The 18073-nt window shown below is 50.0% G+C and overlaps 1 protein-coding gene across 1 annotated transcript in view; it reads right to left on the bottom strand.

Moving 5' to 3' along the window:
• The window catches only part of cd109 (CD109 molecule), a gene marked incomplete at both ends in the record, with an annotated part of 69664 nt that overhangs the window by 38731 nt on the left and 12860 nt on the right, over window positions 1-18073 (bottom strand). Inside the window, 5 exons of the mRNA XM_079572072.1 lie at window positions 12739-12840; window positions 12977-13261; window positions 14798-14907; window positions 15483-15612; window positions 16030-16126. Of these exons, the coding sequence (XP_079428198.1) occupies window positions 12739-12840; window positions 12977-13261; window positions 14798-14907; window positions 15483-15612; window positions 16030-16126 (724 nt within the window). The remainder of the gene's footprint in view (window positions 1-12738; window positions 12841-12976; window positions 13262-14797; window positions 14908-15482; window positions 15613-16029; window positions 16127-18073) is intronic.

The following is an 18073-nucleotide window of genomic DNA, read 5'->3' as shown; positions in this document are numbered from 1 at the left end:
CCTGGACCACAGAGAGACGGGACTAAGACTTCACCTGGACCACAGAGAGACGGGACTAAGACTTCACCTGGACCACAGAGAGACTGGACTAAGACTTCACCTGGACCACAGAGAGACGAGACTAAGACTTCACCTGGACCACAGAGAGACGGGACTAAGACTTCACCTGGACCACAGAGAGACGGGACTAAGACTTCACCTGGACCACAGAGAGACGAGACTAAGACTTCACCTGGACCACAGAGAGACGAGACTAAGACTTCACCTGGACCACAGAGAGACGGGACTAAGACTTCACCTGGACCACAGAGAGACGGGACTAAGACTTCACCTGGACCACAGAGAGACTGGACTAAGACTTCACCTGGACCACAGAGAGACGAGACTAAGACTTCACCTGGACCACAGAGAGACGGGACTAAGACTTCACCTGGACCACAGAGAGACGGGACTAAGACTTCACCTGGACCACAGAGAGACGAGACTAAGACTTCACCTGGACCACAGAGAGACGAGACTAAGACTTCACCTGGACCACAGAGAGACGAGACTAAGACTTCACCTGGACCACAGAGAGACTGGACTAAGACTTCACCTGGACCACAGAGAGACTGGACTAAGACTTCACCTGGACCACAGAGAGACGAGACTAAGACTTCACCTGGATCACAGAGAGACTGGACTAAGACTTCACCTGGACCACAGAGAGACTGGACTAAGACATCACCTGGACCACAGAGAGACTGGACTAAGACTTCACCTGGACCACAGAGAGACTGGACTAAGACTTCACCTGGACCACAGAGAGACGGGACTAAGACTTCACCTGGACCACAGAGAGACGGGACTAAGACTTCACCTGGACCACAGAGAGACGGGACTAAGACTTCACCTGGACCACAGAGAGACGGGACTAAGACTTCACCTGGACCACAGAGAGACGGGACTAAGACTTCACCTGGACCACAGAGAGACTGATCTAAGACTTCACCTGGACCACAGAGAGACGAGACTAAGACTTCACCTGGACCACAGAGAGACGAGACTAAGACTTCACCTGGACCACAGAGAGACTGGACTAAGACTTCACCTGGACCACAGAGAGACGGGACTAAGACTTCACCTGGACCACAGAGAGACAGGACTAAGACTTCACCTGGACCACAGAGAGACGGGACTAAGACTTCACCTGGACCACAGAGAGACGAGACTAAGACTTCACCTGGACCACAGAGAGACTGGACTAAGACTTCACCTGGACCACAGAGAGACGGGACTAAGACTTCACCTGGACCACAGAGAGACGAGACTAAGACTTCACCTGGACCACAGAGAGACGGGACTAAGACTTCACCTGGACCACAGAGAGACTGGTCTAAGACTTCACCTGGACCACAGAGAGACGAGACTAAGACTTCACCTGGACCACAGAGAGACGAGACTAAGACTTCACCTGGACCACAGAGAGACGAGACTAAGACTTCACCTGGACCACAGAGAGACGAGACTAAGACTTCACCTGGACCACAGAGAGACTGATCTAAGACTTCACCTGGACCACAGAGAGACGGGACTAACACTTCACCTGGACCACAGAGAGACTGGACTAAGACTTCACCTGGACCACAGAGAGACGAGACTAAGACTTCACCTGGACCACAGAGAGACTGGACTAAGACTTCATCTGGACCACAGAGAGACGAGACTAAGACTTCACCTGGACCACAGAGAGACGAGACTAAGACTTCACCTGGACCACAGAGGGACGAGACTAAGACTTCACCTGGACCACAGAGAGACGGGACTAAGACTTCACCTGGACCACAGAGAGACGAGACTAAGACTTCACCTGGACCACAGAGAGACGAGACTAAGACTTCACCTGGACCACAGAGAGACGGGACTAAGACTTCACCTGGACCACAGAGAGACTGGACTAAGACTTCACCTGGACCACAGAGAGACTGGACTAAGACTTCACCTGGACCACAGAGAGACTGATCTAAGACTTCACCTGGACCACAGAGAGACGGGACTAAGACTTCACCTGGACCACAGAGAGACGAGACTAAGACTTCACCTGGACCACAGAGAGACGAGACTGAGACTTCACCTGGACCACAGAGAGACGGGACTAAGACTTCACCTGGACCACAGAGAGACGAGACTAAGACTTCACCTGGACCACAGAGAGACGGGACTAAGACTTCACCTGGACCACAGAGAGACGGGACTAAGACTTCACCTGGACCACAGAGAGACGGGACTAAGACTTCACCTGGACCACAGAGAGACTGGACTAAGACTTCACCTGGACCACAGAGAGACTGGACTAAGACTTCACCTGGACCACAGAGAGACGGGACTAAGACTTCACCTGGACCACAGAGAGACGGGTCTAAGACTTCACCTGGACCACAGAGAGACGGGACTAAGACTTCACCTGGACCACAGAGAGACGGGACTAAGACTTCACCTGGACCACAGAGAGACGGGACTAAGACTTCACCTGGACCACAGAGAGACTGGACTAAGACTTCACCTGGACCACAGAGAGACTGGACTAAGACTTCACCTGGACCACAGAGAGACGGGACTAAGACTTCACCTGGACCACAGAGAGACGGGTCTAAGACTTCACCTGGACCACAGAGAGATGAGACTAAGACTTCACCTGGACCACAGAGAGACTGGACTAAGACTTCACCTGGACCACAGAGAGACGGGACTAAGACTTCACCTGGACCACAGAGAGACTGGACTAAGACTTCACCTGGACCAGAGAGAGACGGGACTAAGACTTCACCTGGACCACAGAGAGACGAGACTAAGACTTCACCTGGACCACAGAGAGACTGGACTAAGACTTCATCTGGACCACAGAGAGACGAGACTAAGACTTCACCTGGACCACAGAGAGACTGGACTAAGACTTCACCTGGACCACAGAGAGACGAGACTAAGACTTCACCTGGACCACAGAGAGACGAGACTAAGACTTCACCTGGACCACAGAGAGACTGGACTAAGACTTCACCTGGACCACAGAGAGACGGGTCTAAGACTTCACCTGGACCACAGAGAGACGAGACTAAGACTTCACCTGGACCACAGAGAGACTGGACTAAGACTTCACCTGGACCACAGAGAGACGAGACTAAGACTTCACCTGGACCACAGAGAGACGAGATCTAAGACTTCACCTGGACCACAGAGAGACGAGATCTAAGACTTCACCTGGACCACAGAGAGACGGGACTAAGACTTCACCTGGACCACAGAGAGACGAGACTAAGACTTCACCTGGACCACAGAGAGACGAGACTAAGACTTCACCTGGACCACAGAGAGACGGGACTAAGACTTCACCTGGACCACAGAGAGACTGGACTAAGACTTCACCTGGACCACAGAGAGACGAGACTAAGACTTCACCTGGACCACAGTGAGACGAGACTAAGACTTCACCTGGACCACAGAGAGACGGGACTAAGACTTCACCTGGACCACAGAGAGACTGGACTAAGACTTCACCTGGACCACAGAGAGACGGGACTAAGACTTCACCTGGACCACAGAGAGACTGGACTAAGACTTCACCTGGACCACAGAGAGACTGGACTAAGACTTCACCTGGACCACAGAGAGACGGGACTAAGACTTCACCTGGACCACAGAGAGACTGGACTAAGACTTCACCTGGACCACAGAGAGACTGATCTAAGACTTCACCTGGACCACAGAGAGACGGGACTAAGACTTCACCTGGACCACAGAGAGACGAGACTAAGACTTCACCTGGACCACAGAGAGACGGGACTAAGACTTCACCTGGACCAAAGAGAGACTGGACTAAGACTTCACCTGGACCACAGAGAGAAGGGTCTAAGACTTCACCTGGACCACAGAGAGACGAGACTAAGACTTCACCTGGACCACAGAGAGACGGGACTAAGACTTCACCTGGACCACAGAGAGACTGATCTAAGACTTCACCTGGACCACAGAGAGACGGGACTAAGACTTCACCTGGACCACAGAGAGACTGGACTAAGACTTCACCTGGACCACAGAGAGATGGGACTAAGACTTCACCTGGACCACAGAGAGACTGATCTAAGACTTCACCTGGACCACAGAGAGACGGGACTAAGACTTCACCTGGACCACAGAGAGACTGGACTAAGACTTCACCTGGACCACAGAGAGATGGGACTAAGACTTCACCTGGACCACAGAGAGACTGATCTAAGACTTCACCTGGACCACAGAGAGATGGGACTAAGACTTCACCTGGACCACAGAGAGACGGGACTAAGACTTCACCTGGACCACAGAGAGACGGGACTAAGACTTCACCTGGACCACAGAGAGACGGGACTAAGACTTTACCTGGACCACAGAGAGACTGGACTAAGACTTCACCTGGACCACAGAGAGACGGGACTAAGACTTCACCTGGACCACAGAGAGACGGGACTAAGACTTTACCTGGACCACAGAGAGACGGGACTAAGACTTCACCTGGACCACAGAGAGACTGGACTAAGACTTCACCTGGACCACAGAGAGACGAGACTAAGACTTCACCTGGACCACAGAGAGACGGGACTAAGACTTCACCTGGACCACAGAGAGACGGGACTAAGACTTCACCTGGACCACAGAGAGACTGGACTAAGACTTCACCTGGACCACAGAGAGACGGGACTAAGACTTCACCTGGACCACAGAGAGACGGGTCTAAGACTTCACCTGGACCACAGAGAGACGAGACTAAGACTTCACCTGGACCACAGAGAGACGGGTCTAAGACTTCACCTGGACCACAGAGAGACGGGACTAAGATTTCACCTGGACCACAGAGAGACGGGACTAAGACTTCACCTGGACCACAGAGAGACTGGACTAAGACTTCACCTGGACCACAGAGAGACGGGACTAAGACTTCACCTGGACCACAGAGAGACGGGACTAAGACTTCACCTGGACCACAAAGAGACGAGACTAAGACTTCACCTGGACCACAGAGAGACGAGACTAAGACTTCACCTGGACCACAGAGAGACTGGACTAAGACTTCACCTGGACCACAGAGAGACGGGACTAAGACTTCACCTGGACCACAGAGAGACGGGACTAAGACTTCACCTGGACCACAGAGAGACGGGACTAAGACTTCACCTGGACCACAGAGAGACGGGACTAAGACTTCACCTGGACCACAGAGAGACGAGACAAAGACTTCACCTGGACCACAGAGAGACGGGACTAAGACTTCACCTGGACCACAGAGAGACGGGACTAAGACTTCACCTGGACCACAGAGAGACTGATCTAAGACTTCACCTGGACCACAGAGAGACGGGACTAAGACTTCACCTGGACCACAGAGAGACGGGACTAAGACTTCACCTGGACCACAGAGAGACGGGACTAAGACTTCACCTGGACCACAGAGAGACGAGACTAAGACTTCACCTGGACCACAGAGAGACGGGACTAAGACTTCACCTGGACCACAGAGAGACTGATATAAGACTTCACCTGGACCACAGAGAGACTGATCTAAGACTTCACCTGGACCACAGAGAGACGGGACTAAGACTTCACCTGGACCACAGAGAGACGGGACTAAGACTTCACCTGGACCACAGAGAGACTGGACTAAGACTTCACCTGGACCACAGAGAGACGAGACTAAGACTTCACCTGGACCACAGAGAGACTGGACTAAGACTTCACCTGGACCACAGAGAGACAGGACAAAGACTTCACCTGGACCACAGAGAGACGAGACTAAGACTTCACCTGGACCACAGAGAGACTGGACTAAGACTTCACCTGGACCACAGAGAGACAGGACTAAGACTTCACCTGGACCACAGAGAGACGGGACTAAGACTTCACCTGGACCACAGAGAGACTGGACTAAGACTTCACCTGGACCACAGAGAGACGAGACTAAGACTTCACCTGGACCACAGAGAGACGGGACTAAGACTTCACCTGGACCACAGAGAGACGAGACTAAGACTTCACCTGGACCACAGAGAGACGAGACTAAGACTTCACCTGGACCACAGAGAGACGGGACTAAGACTTCACCTGGACCACAGAGAGACGAGACTAAGACTTCACCTGGACCACAGAGAGACTGGACTAAGACTTCACCTGGACCACAGAGAGACTGGACTAAGACTTCACCTGGACCACAGAGAGACGAGATCTAAGACTTCACCTGGACCACAGAGAGACGGGACTAAGACTTCACCTGGACCACAGAGAGACTGATCTAAGACTTCACCTGGACCACAGAGAGACTGATCTAAGACTTCACCTGGACCACAGAGAGACTGGACTAAGACTTCACCTGGACCACAGAGAGACTGATCTAAGACTTCACCTGGACCACAGAGAGACGGGACTAAGACTTCACCTGGACCACAGAGAGACTGGACTAAGACTTCACCTGGACCACAGAGAGACTGGCCTAAGACTTCACCTGGACCACAGAGAGACGGGACTAAGACTTCACCTGGACCACAGAGAGACTGGACTAAGACTTCACCTGGACCACAGAGAGACGAGACTAAGACTTCACCTGGACCACAGAGAGACTGGACTAAGACTTCACCTGGACCACAGAGAGACTGGACTAAGACTTCACCTGGACCACAGAGAGACGAGACTAAGACTTCACCTGGACCACAGAGAGACTGGACTAAGACTTCACCTGGACCACAGAGAGACGGGACTAAGACTTCACCTGGACCACAGAGAGACGGGACTAAGACTTCACCTGGACCACAGAGAGACTGATCTAAGACTTCACCTGGACCACAGAGAGACTGATCTAAGACTTCACCTGGACCACAGAGAGACGAGACTAAGACTTCACCTGGACCACAGAGAGACGGGACTAAGACTTCACCTGGACCACAGAGAGACGAGACTAAGACTTCACCTGGACCACAGAGAGACTGATCTAAGACTTCACCTGGACCACAGAGAGACTGATCTAAGACTTCACCTGGACCACAGAGAGACGAGACTAAGACTTCACCCGGACCACAGAGAGACGGGACTAAGACTTCACCTGGACCACAGAGAGACGGGACTAAGACTTCACCTGGACCACAGAGAGACGGGACTAAGACTTCACCTGGACCACAGAGAGACTGGACTAAGACTTCACCTGGACCACAGAGAGACGAGACTAAGACTTCACCTGGACCACAGAGAGACGGGACTAAGACTTCACCTGGACCACAGAGAGACTGGACTAAGACTTCACCTGGACCACAGAGAGACGAGACTAAGACTTCACCTGGACCACAGAGAGACGAGACTAAGACTTCACCTGGACCACAGAGAGACTGATCTAAGACTTCACCTGGACCACAGAGAGACTGGACTAAGACTTCACCTGGACCACAGAGAGACGGGACTAAGACTTCACCTGGACCACAGAGAGACGGGACTAAGACTTCACCTGGACCACAGAGAGACAGGACTAAGACTTCACCTGGACCACAGAGAGACAGAGAGAGACGGGACTAAGACTTCACCTGGACCACAGAGAGACTGGACCAAGACTTCACCTGGACCACAGAGAGACTGGACTAAGACTTCACCTGGACCACAGAGAAACTGGACTAAGACTTCACCTGGACCACACAGAGACTGGACTAAGACTTCACCTGGACCACAGAGAGACGAGACTAAGACTTCACCTGGACCACAGAGAGACGAGACTAAGACTTCACCTGGACCACAGAGAGACGGGACTAAGACTTCACCTGGACCACAGAGAGACGGGACTAAGACTTCACCTGGACCACAGAGAGACGGGACTAAGACTTCACCTGGACCACAGAGAGACGGGACTAAGACTTCACCTGGACCACAGAGAGACGGGACTAAGACTTCACCTGGACCACAGAGAGACTGGACTAAGACTTCACCTGGACCACAGAGAGACGGGACTAAGACTTCACCTGGACCACAGAGAGACGGGACTAAGACTTCACCTGGACCACAGAGAGACGGGACTAAGACTTCACCTGGACCACAGAGAGACGAGACTAAGACTTCACCTGGACCACAGAGAGACGGGACTAAGACTTCACCTGGACCACAGAGAGACTGATCTAAGACTTCACCTGGACCACAGAGAGACGAGACTAAGACTTCACCTGGACCACAGAGAGACTGGACTAAGACTTCACCTGGACCACAGAGAGACTGGACTAAGACTTCACCTGGACCACAGAGAGACGGGACTAAGACTTCACCTGGACCACAGAGAGACGGGACTAAGACTTCACCTGGACCACAGAGAGACGAGACTAAGACTTCACCTGGACCACAGAGAGACTGGACTAAGACTTCACCTGGACCACAGAGAGACGGGACTAAGACTTCACCTGGACCACAGAGAGACGGGACTAAGACTTCACCTGGACCACAGAGAGACGGGTCTAAGACTTCACCTGGACCACAGAGAGACTGGACTAAGACTTCACCTGGACCACAGAGAGACGGGTCTAAGACTTCACCTGGACCACAGAGAGACGAGACTAAGACTTCACCTGGACCACAGAGAGACGAGACTAAGACTTCACCTGGACCACAGAGAGACTGGACTAAGACTTCACCTGGACCACAGAGAGACTGGACTAAGACTTCACCTGGACCACAGAGAGACGAGATCTAAGACTTCACCTGGACCACAGAGAGACGAGACTAAGACTTCACCTGGACCACAGAGAGACTGGACTAAGACTTCACCTGGACCACAGAGAGACGAGATCTAAGACTTCACCTGGACCACAGAGAGACGAGACTAAGACTTCACCTGGACCACAGAGAGACTGGACTAAGACTTCACCTGGACCACAGAGAGACTGGACTAAGACTTCACCTGGACCACAGAGAGACGAGACTAAGACTTCACCTGGACCACAGAGAGACGAGACTAAGACTTCACCTGGACCACAGAGAGACGAGACTAAGACTTCACCTGGACCACAGAGAGACGGGACTAAGACTTCACCTGGACCACAGAGAGACTGGACTAAGACTTCACCTGGACCACAGAGAGACGGGACTAAGACTTCACCTGGACCACAGAGAGACTGATCTAAGACTTCACCTGGACCACAGAGAGACGGATCTAAGACTTCACCTGGACCACAGAGAGACGAGACTAAGACTTCACCTGGACCACAGAGAGACGGGACTAAGACTTCACCTGGACCACAGAGAGACGAGACTAAGACTTCACCTGGACCACAGAGAGACGGGACTAAGACTTCACCTGGACCACAGAGAGACGGGACTAAGACTTCACCTGGACCACAGAGAGACTGGACTAAGACTTCACCTGGACCACAGAGAGACGGGACTAAGACTTCACCTGGACCACAGAGAGACTGGACTAAGACTTCACCTGGACCACAGAGAGACGAGACTAAGACTTCACCTGGACCACAGAGAGACGAGACTAAGACTTCACCTGGACCACAGAGAGACGAGACTAAGACTTCACCTGGACCACAGAGAGACGGGACTAAGACTTCACCTGGACCACAGAGAGACGAGACTAAGACTTCACCTGGACCACAGAGAGACGAGACTAAGACTTCACCTGGACCACAGAGAGACGAGACTAAGACTTCACCTGGACCACAGAGAGACGGGACTAAGACTTCACCTGGACCACAGAGAGACGGGACTAAGACTTCACCTGGACCACAGAGAGACGGGACTAAGACTTCACCTGGACCACAGAGAGACGTGACTAAGACTTCACCTGGACCACAGAGAGACGGGACTAAGACTTCACCTGGACCACAGAGAGACGGGACTAAGACTTCACCTGGACCACAGAGAGACGTGACTAAGACTTCACCTGGACCACAGAGAGACGGGACTAAGACTTCACCTGGACCACAGAGAGACTGATCTAAGACTTGTTAAACGTGTAAACTTTTGATCGACTGAAACTGACTCACCAGATAATGATATTCATCCAGAGGGAAACTGCTCCAGATCCTCAGCGCCACATCTCCAGGCTGAAAATACAAGGTCGCTCAAATCTAGGTTAAGGTTAGAGAGATACAGATTCCCTCACAGGTGTGTAGGACGCCCTCCCGCTCCCTCACAGGTGTGTAGGACGCCCTCCTGCTCCCTCACAGGTGTGTGGGACGCCCTCCCGCTCCCTCACAGGTGTGTAGGACGCCCTCCTGCTCCCTCACAGGTGTGTGGGACGCCCTCCCGCTCCCTCACAGGTGTGTGGGACGCCCTCCCGCTCCCTCACAGGTGTGTAGGACGCCCTCCCGTTCCCTCACAGATGTGTAGGACGCCCTCCTGTTCCCTCACAGGTGTGTAGGACGCCCTCCCGCTCCCTCACAGGTGTGTAGGACGCCCTCCCGCTCCCTCACAGGTGTGTGGGACGCCCTCCCCGCTCCCTCACAGATGTGTAGGACGCCCTCCTGCTCCCTCACAGGTGTGTAGGACGCCCTCCTGCTCCCTCACAGGTGTGTAGGACGCCCTCCCGCTCCCTCACAGGTGTGTAGGACGCCCTCCCGCTCCCTCACAGGTGTGTAGGACGCCCTCCCGCTCCCTCACAGGTGTGTAGGACGCCCTCCTGCTCCCTCACAGGTGTGTGGGACGCCCTCCCGCTCCCTCACAGGTGTGTAGGACGCCCTCCCGCTCCCTCACAGGTGTGTAGGACGCCCTCCCGCTCCCTCACAGATGTGTAGGACGCCCTCCTGCTCCCTCACAGGTGTGTAGGACGCCCTCCTGCTCCCTCACAGGTGTGTGGGACGCCCTCCCGCTCCCTCACAGGTGTGTAGGACGCCCTCCCGCTCCCTCACAGGTGTGTAGGACGCCCTCCCGCTCCCTCACAGATGTGTAGGACGCCCTCCTGCTCCCTCACAGGTGTGTAGGACGCCCTCCTGCTCCCTCACAGGTGTGTAGGACGCCCTCCCGCTCCCTCACAGGTGTGTAGGACGCCCTCCCGCTCCCTCACAGGTGTGTAGGACGCCCTCCCGCTCCCTCACAGGTGTGTAGGACGCCCTCCTGCTCCCTCACAGGTGTGTAGGACGCCCTCCTGATCCCTCACAGGTGTGTAGGACGCCCTCCTGCTCCCTCACAGGTGTGTAGGACGCCCTCCTGTTCCCTCACAGGTGTGTGGGACGCCCTCCTGTTCCCTCACAGGTGTGTAGGACGCCCTCCCTCTCCCTCACAGGTGTGTAGGACGCCCTCCTGTTCCCTCACAGGTGTGTAGGACGCCCTCCCGCTCCCTCACAAGTGTGTAGGATGCCCTCCCGCTCCCTCACAGGTGTGTAGGACGCCCTCCCCGCTCCCTCACAGATGTGTAGGACGCCCTCCTGTTCCCTCACAGGTGTGTAGGACGCCCTCCCGCTCCCTCACAGATGTGTAGGACGCCCTCCTGCTCCCTCACAGGTGTGTAGGACGCCCTCCCGCTCCCTCACAGGTGTGTAGGACGCCCTCCTGTTCCCTCACAGGTGTGTAGGACGCCCTCCTGTTCCCTCACAGGTGTGTAGGACGCCCTCCCGCTCCCTCACAGGTGTGTAGGTCGCCCTCCCGCTCCCTCACAGGTGTGTAGGATGCCCTCCTGTTCCCTCACAGGTGTGTAGGACGCCCTCCTGTTCCCTCACAGGTGTGTAGGACGCCCTCCCGCTCCCTCACAGGTGTGTAGGATGCCCTCCCGCTCCCTCACAGGTGTGTAGGACGCCCTCCCGCTCCCTCACAGGTGTGTAGGACGCCCTCCCGCTCCCTCACAGGTGTGTAGGACGCCCTCCCTCTCCCTCACAGGTGTGTGGGACGCCCTCCTGTTCCCTCACAGGTGTGTAGGACGCCCTCCCGCTCCCTCACAGGTGTGTAGGACGCCCTCCCTCTCCCTCACAGGTGTGTAGGACGCCCTCCTGTTCCCTCACAGGTGTGTAGGACGCCCTCCCTCTCCCTCACAGGTGTGTGGGACGCCCTCCTGTTCCCTCACAGGTGTGTAGGACGCCCTCCCTCTCCCTCACAGGTGTGTAGGACGCCCTCCTGTTCCCTCACAGGTGTGTAGGACGCCCTCCCGCTCCCTCACAGGTGTGTAGGACGCCCTCCCTCTCCCTCACAGGTGTGTGGGACGCCCTCCTGTTCCCTCACAGGTGTGTAGGACGCCCTCCCTCTCCCTCACAGGTGTGTAGGACGCCCTCCTGTTCCCTCACAGGTGTGTAGGACGCCCTCCCGCTCCCTCACAGGTGTGTAGGATGCCCTCCCGCTCCCTCACAGGTGTGTAGGACGCCCTCCCGCTCCCTCACAGGTGTGTAGGACGCCCTCCCTCTCCCTCACAGGTGTGTGGGACGCCCTCCAGTTCCCTCACAGGTGTGTAGGACGCCCTCCCGCTCCCTCACAGGTGTGTAGGATGCCCTCCCGCTCCCTCACAGGTGTGTAGGACGCCCTCCCGCTCCCTCACAGGTGTGTAGGACGCCCTCCTGTTCCCTCACAGGTGTGTAGGACGCCCTCCCGCTCCCTCACAGGTGTGTAGGACGCCCTCCCGCTCCCTCACAGGTGTGTAGGATGCCCTCCCGTTCCCTCACAGGTGTGTAGGATGCCCTCCCGCTCCCTCACAGGTGTGTAGGATGCCCTCCCGCTCCCTCACAGGTGTGTAGGACGCCCTCCCTCTCCCTCACAGGTGTGTAGGATGCCCTCCCGTACCTGCACAGGGCCGTGGGGGCCGTGGATCTGCAGGTAGGACCCAGACTCAGACGTGTGCGAGCGCTTGACGAACAGTGAGGCGATGCTCTTATGGAACGAAGCCTGAGGAGACAAGACCAACACGTGTTTTCATCCAAACTTCATTAACAAATGATAAGAGGAGGTTTAGTGCATCCGAGTGTGTCTAGAAGAACCTTTAAGGAGAACATCATCAGAACAGCAGTTTAGTTTTACTCACGTCTATCGTCAGCAACTGAGTCTCCTCTTTAATGGGTATGGACAAAGAGATGATTCCATCTTCTGGAACGTCCAGCTCCAGCTCCATTGAAGTCTCCTCTGACGTCTCCTCTGACGTCTCCCCTGAAGTCTCCCCTGAAGTCTCCTCTGAAGGCTCCTCTCTGGTGAGGTTCTTCATGCCCATCCGGTGCCAGAACTGTTTCTTCTTCTCCTGCAGGACCGAGATCTGGACTTTGGGCAGGTCTCTGTGATACGGTCGATACCCATCGTACATCTGCACCTTCAGCTGCCACACAGAGACCACACAGAGACCACACGGAGACCACACAGAGACCACACAGAGACCACACACAGACCACACAGAGGCCACACAGAGGCCACACAGAGACCACACAGAGACCACACAGAGACCACACAGAGGCCACACAGAGACCACACAGAGACCACACAGAGACCACACAGAGACCACACAGAGACCACACAGAGAGGATCAGATTTAAAGACGGCTCTGAATCTGCAGGGTCACCACAGCCACAATGCTATCGCCAAGCTAGGCTACCTTTGCAGGCTGAGGCTTATGCAGAATAATGATCCATGAGCTCCTTTTACAGAACCTAAGCCTGGAGCAACAGACCTGAAGGAGCTTTAGCATCATCAAACTGAAGCTGCTGTGAAGGCGCTTAAACTGCTGCGATTATAAAACTGTTTTAGCCCAACATTACCGTCTAGTTTAACCTCTTACCACCCGCCTGAACTGAGAGCATTCTGTCCTCTTTGGCCATTATATAGGCCTGTGTAACACCTCATTTGAAAGCTAAGACCCACAAAACTGATCTTTTTCCTCGCATTGTTGCTGTGTTGTGTCACCTTTTGTATGTTGGTTTTTTTTTTGTCACATTTTTTTTTTTAATTGAGTTTTTGTCACATTTTTGTTTAATTTTTGTCATTTTTTGTGTGTAATTTTTGTCATTTTTTGGTTGAATTTTTGTCACATTTTTGTCCCTTTTTTGTTTAATTTTTGTCATTTTTTTGTTGAGTTTTTGTCATTTTTTTGTTTAATTTTTGTCATTTTTTGGTTGAATTTTTGTCACATTTTTGTTTAATTTTTGTCACATTTTTGTTGAGTTTTTGTCACATTTTCGTTGAGTTTTTGTCATTTTTTGTTTAATTTTTGTCACATTTTTGTTTAATTTTTGTCATTTTTTGGTTGAGTTTTTGTCATTTTTTTGTTTAATTTTTGTCATTTTTTGGTTGAATTTTTGTCACATTTTTGTTGAGTTTTTGTCATTTTTTGTTTAATTTTTGTCACATTTTTGTTTAATTTTTGTCACATTTTTGTTTAATTTTTGTCACATTTTTGTTTAATTTTTGTCATTTTTTTGTTGATTTTTTGTCATTTTTTTGTTGATTTTTTGTCATTTTTTTGTTGATTTTTGTCACATTTTTGCTGCGTTTACATCCTTGTTTTCTTCTCATTTTTTGTGGCTGTTTTGGTGCTTTTTTTTTCCCAAGACGCTTTTTGATTCGGGTAAAGCCAAACTGGAGAAAATGGGATCCGTTCAGGTGGGAGTTAAGAGGTTAACCTTCAAAACTAAATCCAAAACCTCCTGCATATTAATAAAAAAGCTCATACACAGCATGACATGGATTATATGAAATCTGAGGGATACAAAAGACTGCATCGTATCAGTGCAGTGAAGAGTGTAGTGAAGAGTGCAGTGAAGAGTGCAGTGAAGAGTGCAGAGAAGAGTGAAGAGTGCAGTGAAGAGTGCAGTGAAGAGTGCAGTGAAGAGTGCAGTGAAGAGTGCAGTGAAGCTCGTACCCGAGTGTCGAACACCGTCCCGGGCTGGAAGACTCGCCGATGTCCCTCAAAGGAAAGTTTATACAAATGTTTGGCCACTTCCACCTTCACCGAGCTGTTGTACTGCAGACCTGAGAGTCAGAGGAACATCTGATCAGCACTTTCCACACGGAGCTCTGGAGGAACATGGAGTCATTTTTTTTGGTAACTTTTTTGTCACATTTTTGTCATTTTTTTGGTCATTTTTGTCATTTTTTTTTTTTTTTTTATCAATTTTATATCAAGTTTTTGTCATTTTTTGTTACATTTTTTGTCAAATTTCGGTCATTTTTTTGGGTCGATTTTTTGTAATTTTTTGTCGATTTTTTGTCATATATTTTTAATTTTTACATCAATTTTAGAACAATTTTTTGTAATTTTTTTTGGTCATTTTTGTAAATTTTTTTGTCAAATTTGTGTAATTTTTTTTATCACATTTTGGTCATATTTTGTCGAATTTTTATCACATTTTTGTACTTTTTTTGTCAAATTTTGTCAAATTTTTGCTACTTTTTTGTCTCATTTCCATCATTGTTTTCGTCTCAGTTTTGCTGCTATTTTCTCACCTTTTTTCCAGAAGCTTTTGGATTGGGGTAAAGCCAAACTGGAGAAAATGTGCTGGGTTCAGGTGGGAGTTAAGGGGTTAAACAGAGAAAGACTGGAGTACCTGTCCCGGACTCGGTGATCTGTGCGAGGATCTCCAGGTACTCCTCGTCGTAGTGGTCGAGGAGGATCATGCGCTCCTCGCTGTAGTCCATGTGTGGGATCATGAACTCAAAGTACTGGATGATCTGGATCTGAAAGCGAAGGATGTCTCATGTGAAGGACACTGAGGTTTGTCTCATGTGAAGGACACTGAGGTTTGTCTCATGTGAAGGACACTGAGGTTTGTGAGGTTTGTCTCATGTGAAGGACTCTGAGGTTTGTCTCATGTGAAGGACTCTGAGGTTTGTGAGGTTTGTCTCATGTGAAGGACTCTGAGGTTTGTCTCATGTGAAGGACTCTGAGGTTTGTGAGGTTTGTCTCATGTGAAGGACTCTGAGGTTTGTCTCATGTGAAGGACTCTGAGGTTTGTCTCATGTGAAGGACTCTGAGGTTTGTCTCATGTGAAGGACACTGAGGTTTGTCTCATGTGAAGGACTCTGAGGTGTGTGAGGGGTGTTTCATGTGAAGGACACTGAGGTTTGTCAGGGGGGTGTGGGAGTGTCCGTTACCAGGCGGGTGCCCCAGTGGTACGTGGCCCGTCTGCCGTGCGAGTGATGGACGAAGGTCAGAGAGACGGTCCCGGACACGTGGCCGCCGTGGTAATGTCTGGGAACCAGGACATGGAGGTTTTACAAAGCGGCTCCTGGATGTTTCAACAGCATTCAAATCTATATTACAGATGACCTTTCACAAAAGCCCCGCCCCCTTAGCCACTGTTAGCTTAGCTCCGTCAGTAAGTGGTGTTTATCAGGTGTTATGTTATTTACATTTATTTCCAGGTTAAAGTTTCTGCTCAGAGACTGAAGCCGGAAACTGGACATTTTTACTTCCTGGATTATGGCTAAATCCCGCCCCAAAACGCTCATTGCCCAATCAGAAGTCATCGGATGTGTATTAGTATCAGTCATTGCAATTTAAGGAACTCATTTAAATGTATGAACAAAAAATACCAAACTCCCCCAGATACAAGCAGCAAACCAGGCTGGACCCGGGTGAAGACGATCTGTAACGTCGAGAAGGGAAAGGAGATCTTTGGCTGCGGGGGAGACAGAGCCACTGCAGCCTCTGTCTGCTCCACAGCAGGACAGACTCACAGAAGAACTGACCCTTTAGAGCCAGAGCAGGACGGGTTTAACCCCTTAACTCCCACCTGAACCCAGCACATTTTCTCCAGTTTGGCTTTACCCCAATCCAAAAGCTTCTGGAAAAAAGGTGAGAAAATGGCAACAAAAATGAGACGAAAACGATGATGGAAATGTGACAAAAAAGTGAGAAAACATTGATAAAAAAAATGACAAAAATTTGACAAAAAATTGACAAAAAAATAACAAAAAAATGACAAAAATGTGATAAAAATTGAAAAAATAAAAAAACCAAAAATGAACAAACAAAAACATAAAAATTTGACATAAAATAACAAAAAAATGACAAAAAATTGACAAAAAAATTGACAAAAAAAGTGACGAAAAATTGATTAAAAACTGACAAAAAAAAAATAATTAAAAAAATAATTAAAAAATCTGATGACGTGAAGAAAAAGCTCCTCTCGGTTCAGGCAGGAGTTAAGAGGTCAAAAATGTGACAAAAATGACAAAAAATGACAAAAATATTGATGAAAAAATTACAAAAAATGAAAAAAAAGAACAAAAAATGACAAATAAATTGACAAAAAAAGTGACAAAAAATGGATGAAAAAGTGGCAAAAATGTCACAAGAAATTGACAAAAATTTGATGAAAAACTGACGAAAAAATGACAAAAAAGTGATAAAAAATTGACAAAAAATAAAATAAAAAATGAACAAACAAAAACATAAAAATTTGACAAAAAATAACGAAAAAATGACAAAAATTTGACAAAAAAATGACAAAAAAAAATAACAAACAATGACAAAAAAATGGACAAAAAAAGTGACGAAAAAAAATAAATTAAAAAATTATTTAAACATAATTCAAAAATCTGATAACGTGAGGAAAAAGCTCCTCTCGGTTCAGGCAGGAGTTAAGAGGTTAAAAATGTGACAAAAAATGACAAAAATATTGATGAAAAAATTACAAAAAATGGAAAAAAATAACAAAAAATTGACAAAAAATGACAAATAAATTGACAAAAAAAGTGACGAAAAATTTATGAAAAAGAGGCAAAAATGTCACAAGAAATTTACAAAAATGTGATAAAAATTTGACAAAAAAATGACGAAAAAATGACAAAAATGTGACAAAAAAGCTACAAAAGTGAGTTGAATACCCAACAAAAAAGTGATAGGAAAAAAAAAAAATCTGATGAGGAAACAGATCCTCTCGGTTCAGGCGGGGGTTAAGAGGTGAAGGAGCTCCAGGGTTTTCCCAAAGCTCACTGTAGCGTCGCTTTCGTTCATCTTTAAGATATTTGATCTGGAGGATAAACCGTCACAAAGCACTTCCCCCGTTAGAAGCTCATGTGGAACAGCCTGGTGTGAAACGTGGAAGCCCTGGAGCTCCTTAAACCAGTCCTGCTCCGGCTCCTCATGTTCTAATGGATCTCATTCAAACCCAGGGAGTGAGAGTTTGGTACG

The sequence above is a fragment of the Gobius niger genome (assembly GCF_951799975.1).
Source record: "Gobius niger genome assembly, chromosome: 15".
Taxonomy (NCBI): Eukaryota; Metazoa; Chordata; class Actinopteri; order Gobiiformes; family Gobiidae; genus Gobius; species Gobius niger.
Note: the sequence above shows the minus strand (reverse complement) of the source record. Positions and strands in the feature narration are given on the sequence as shown.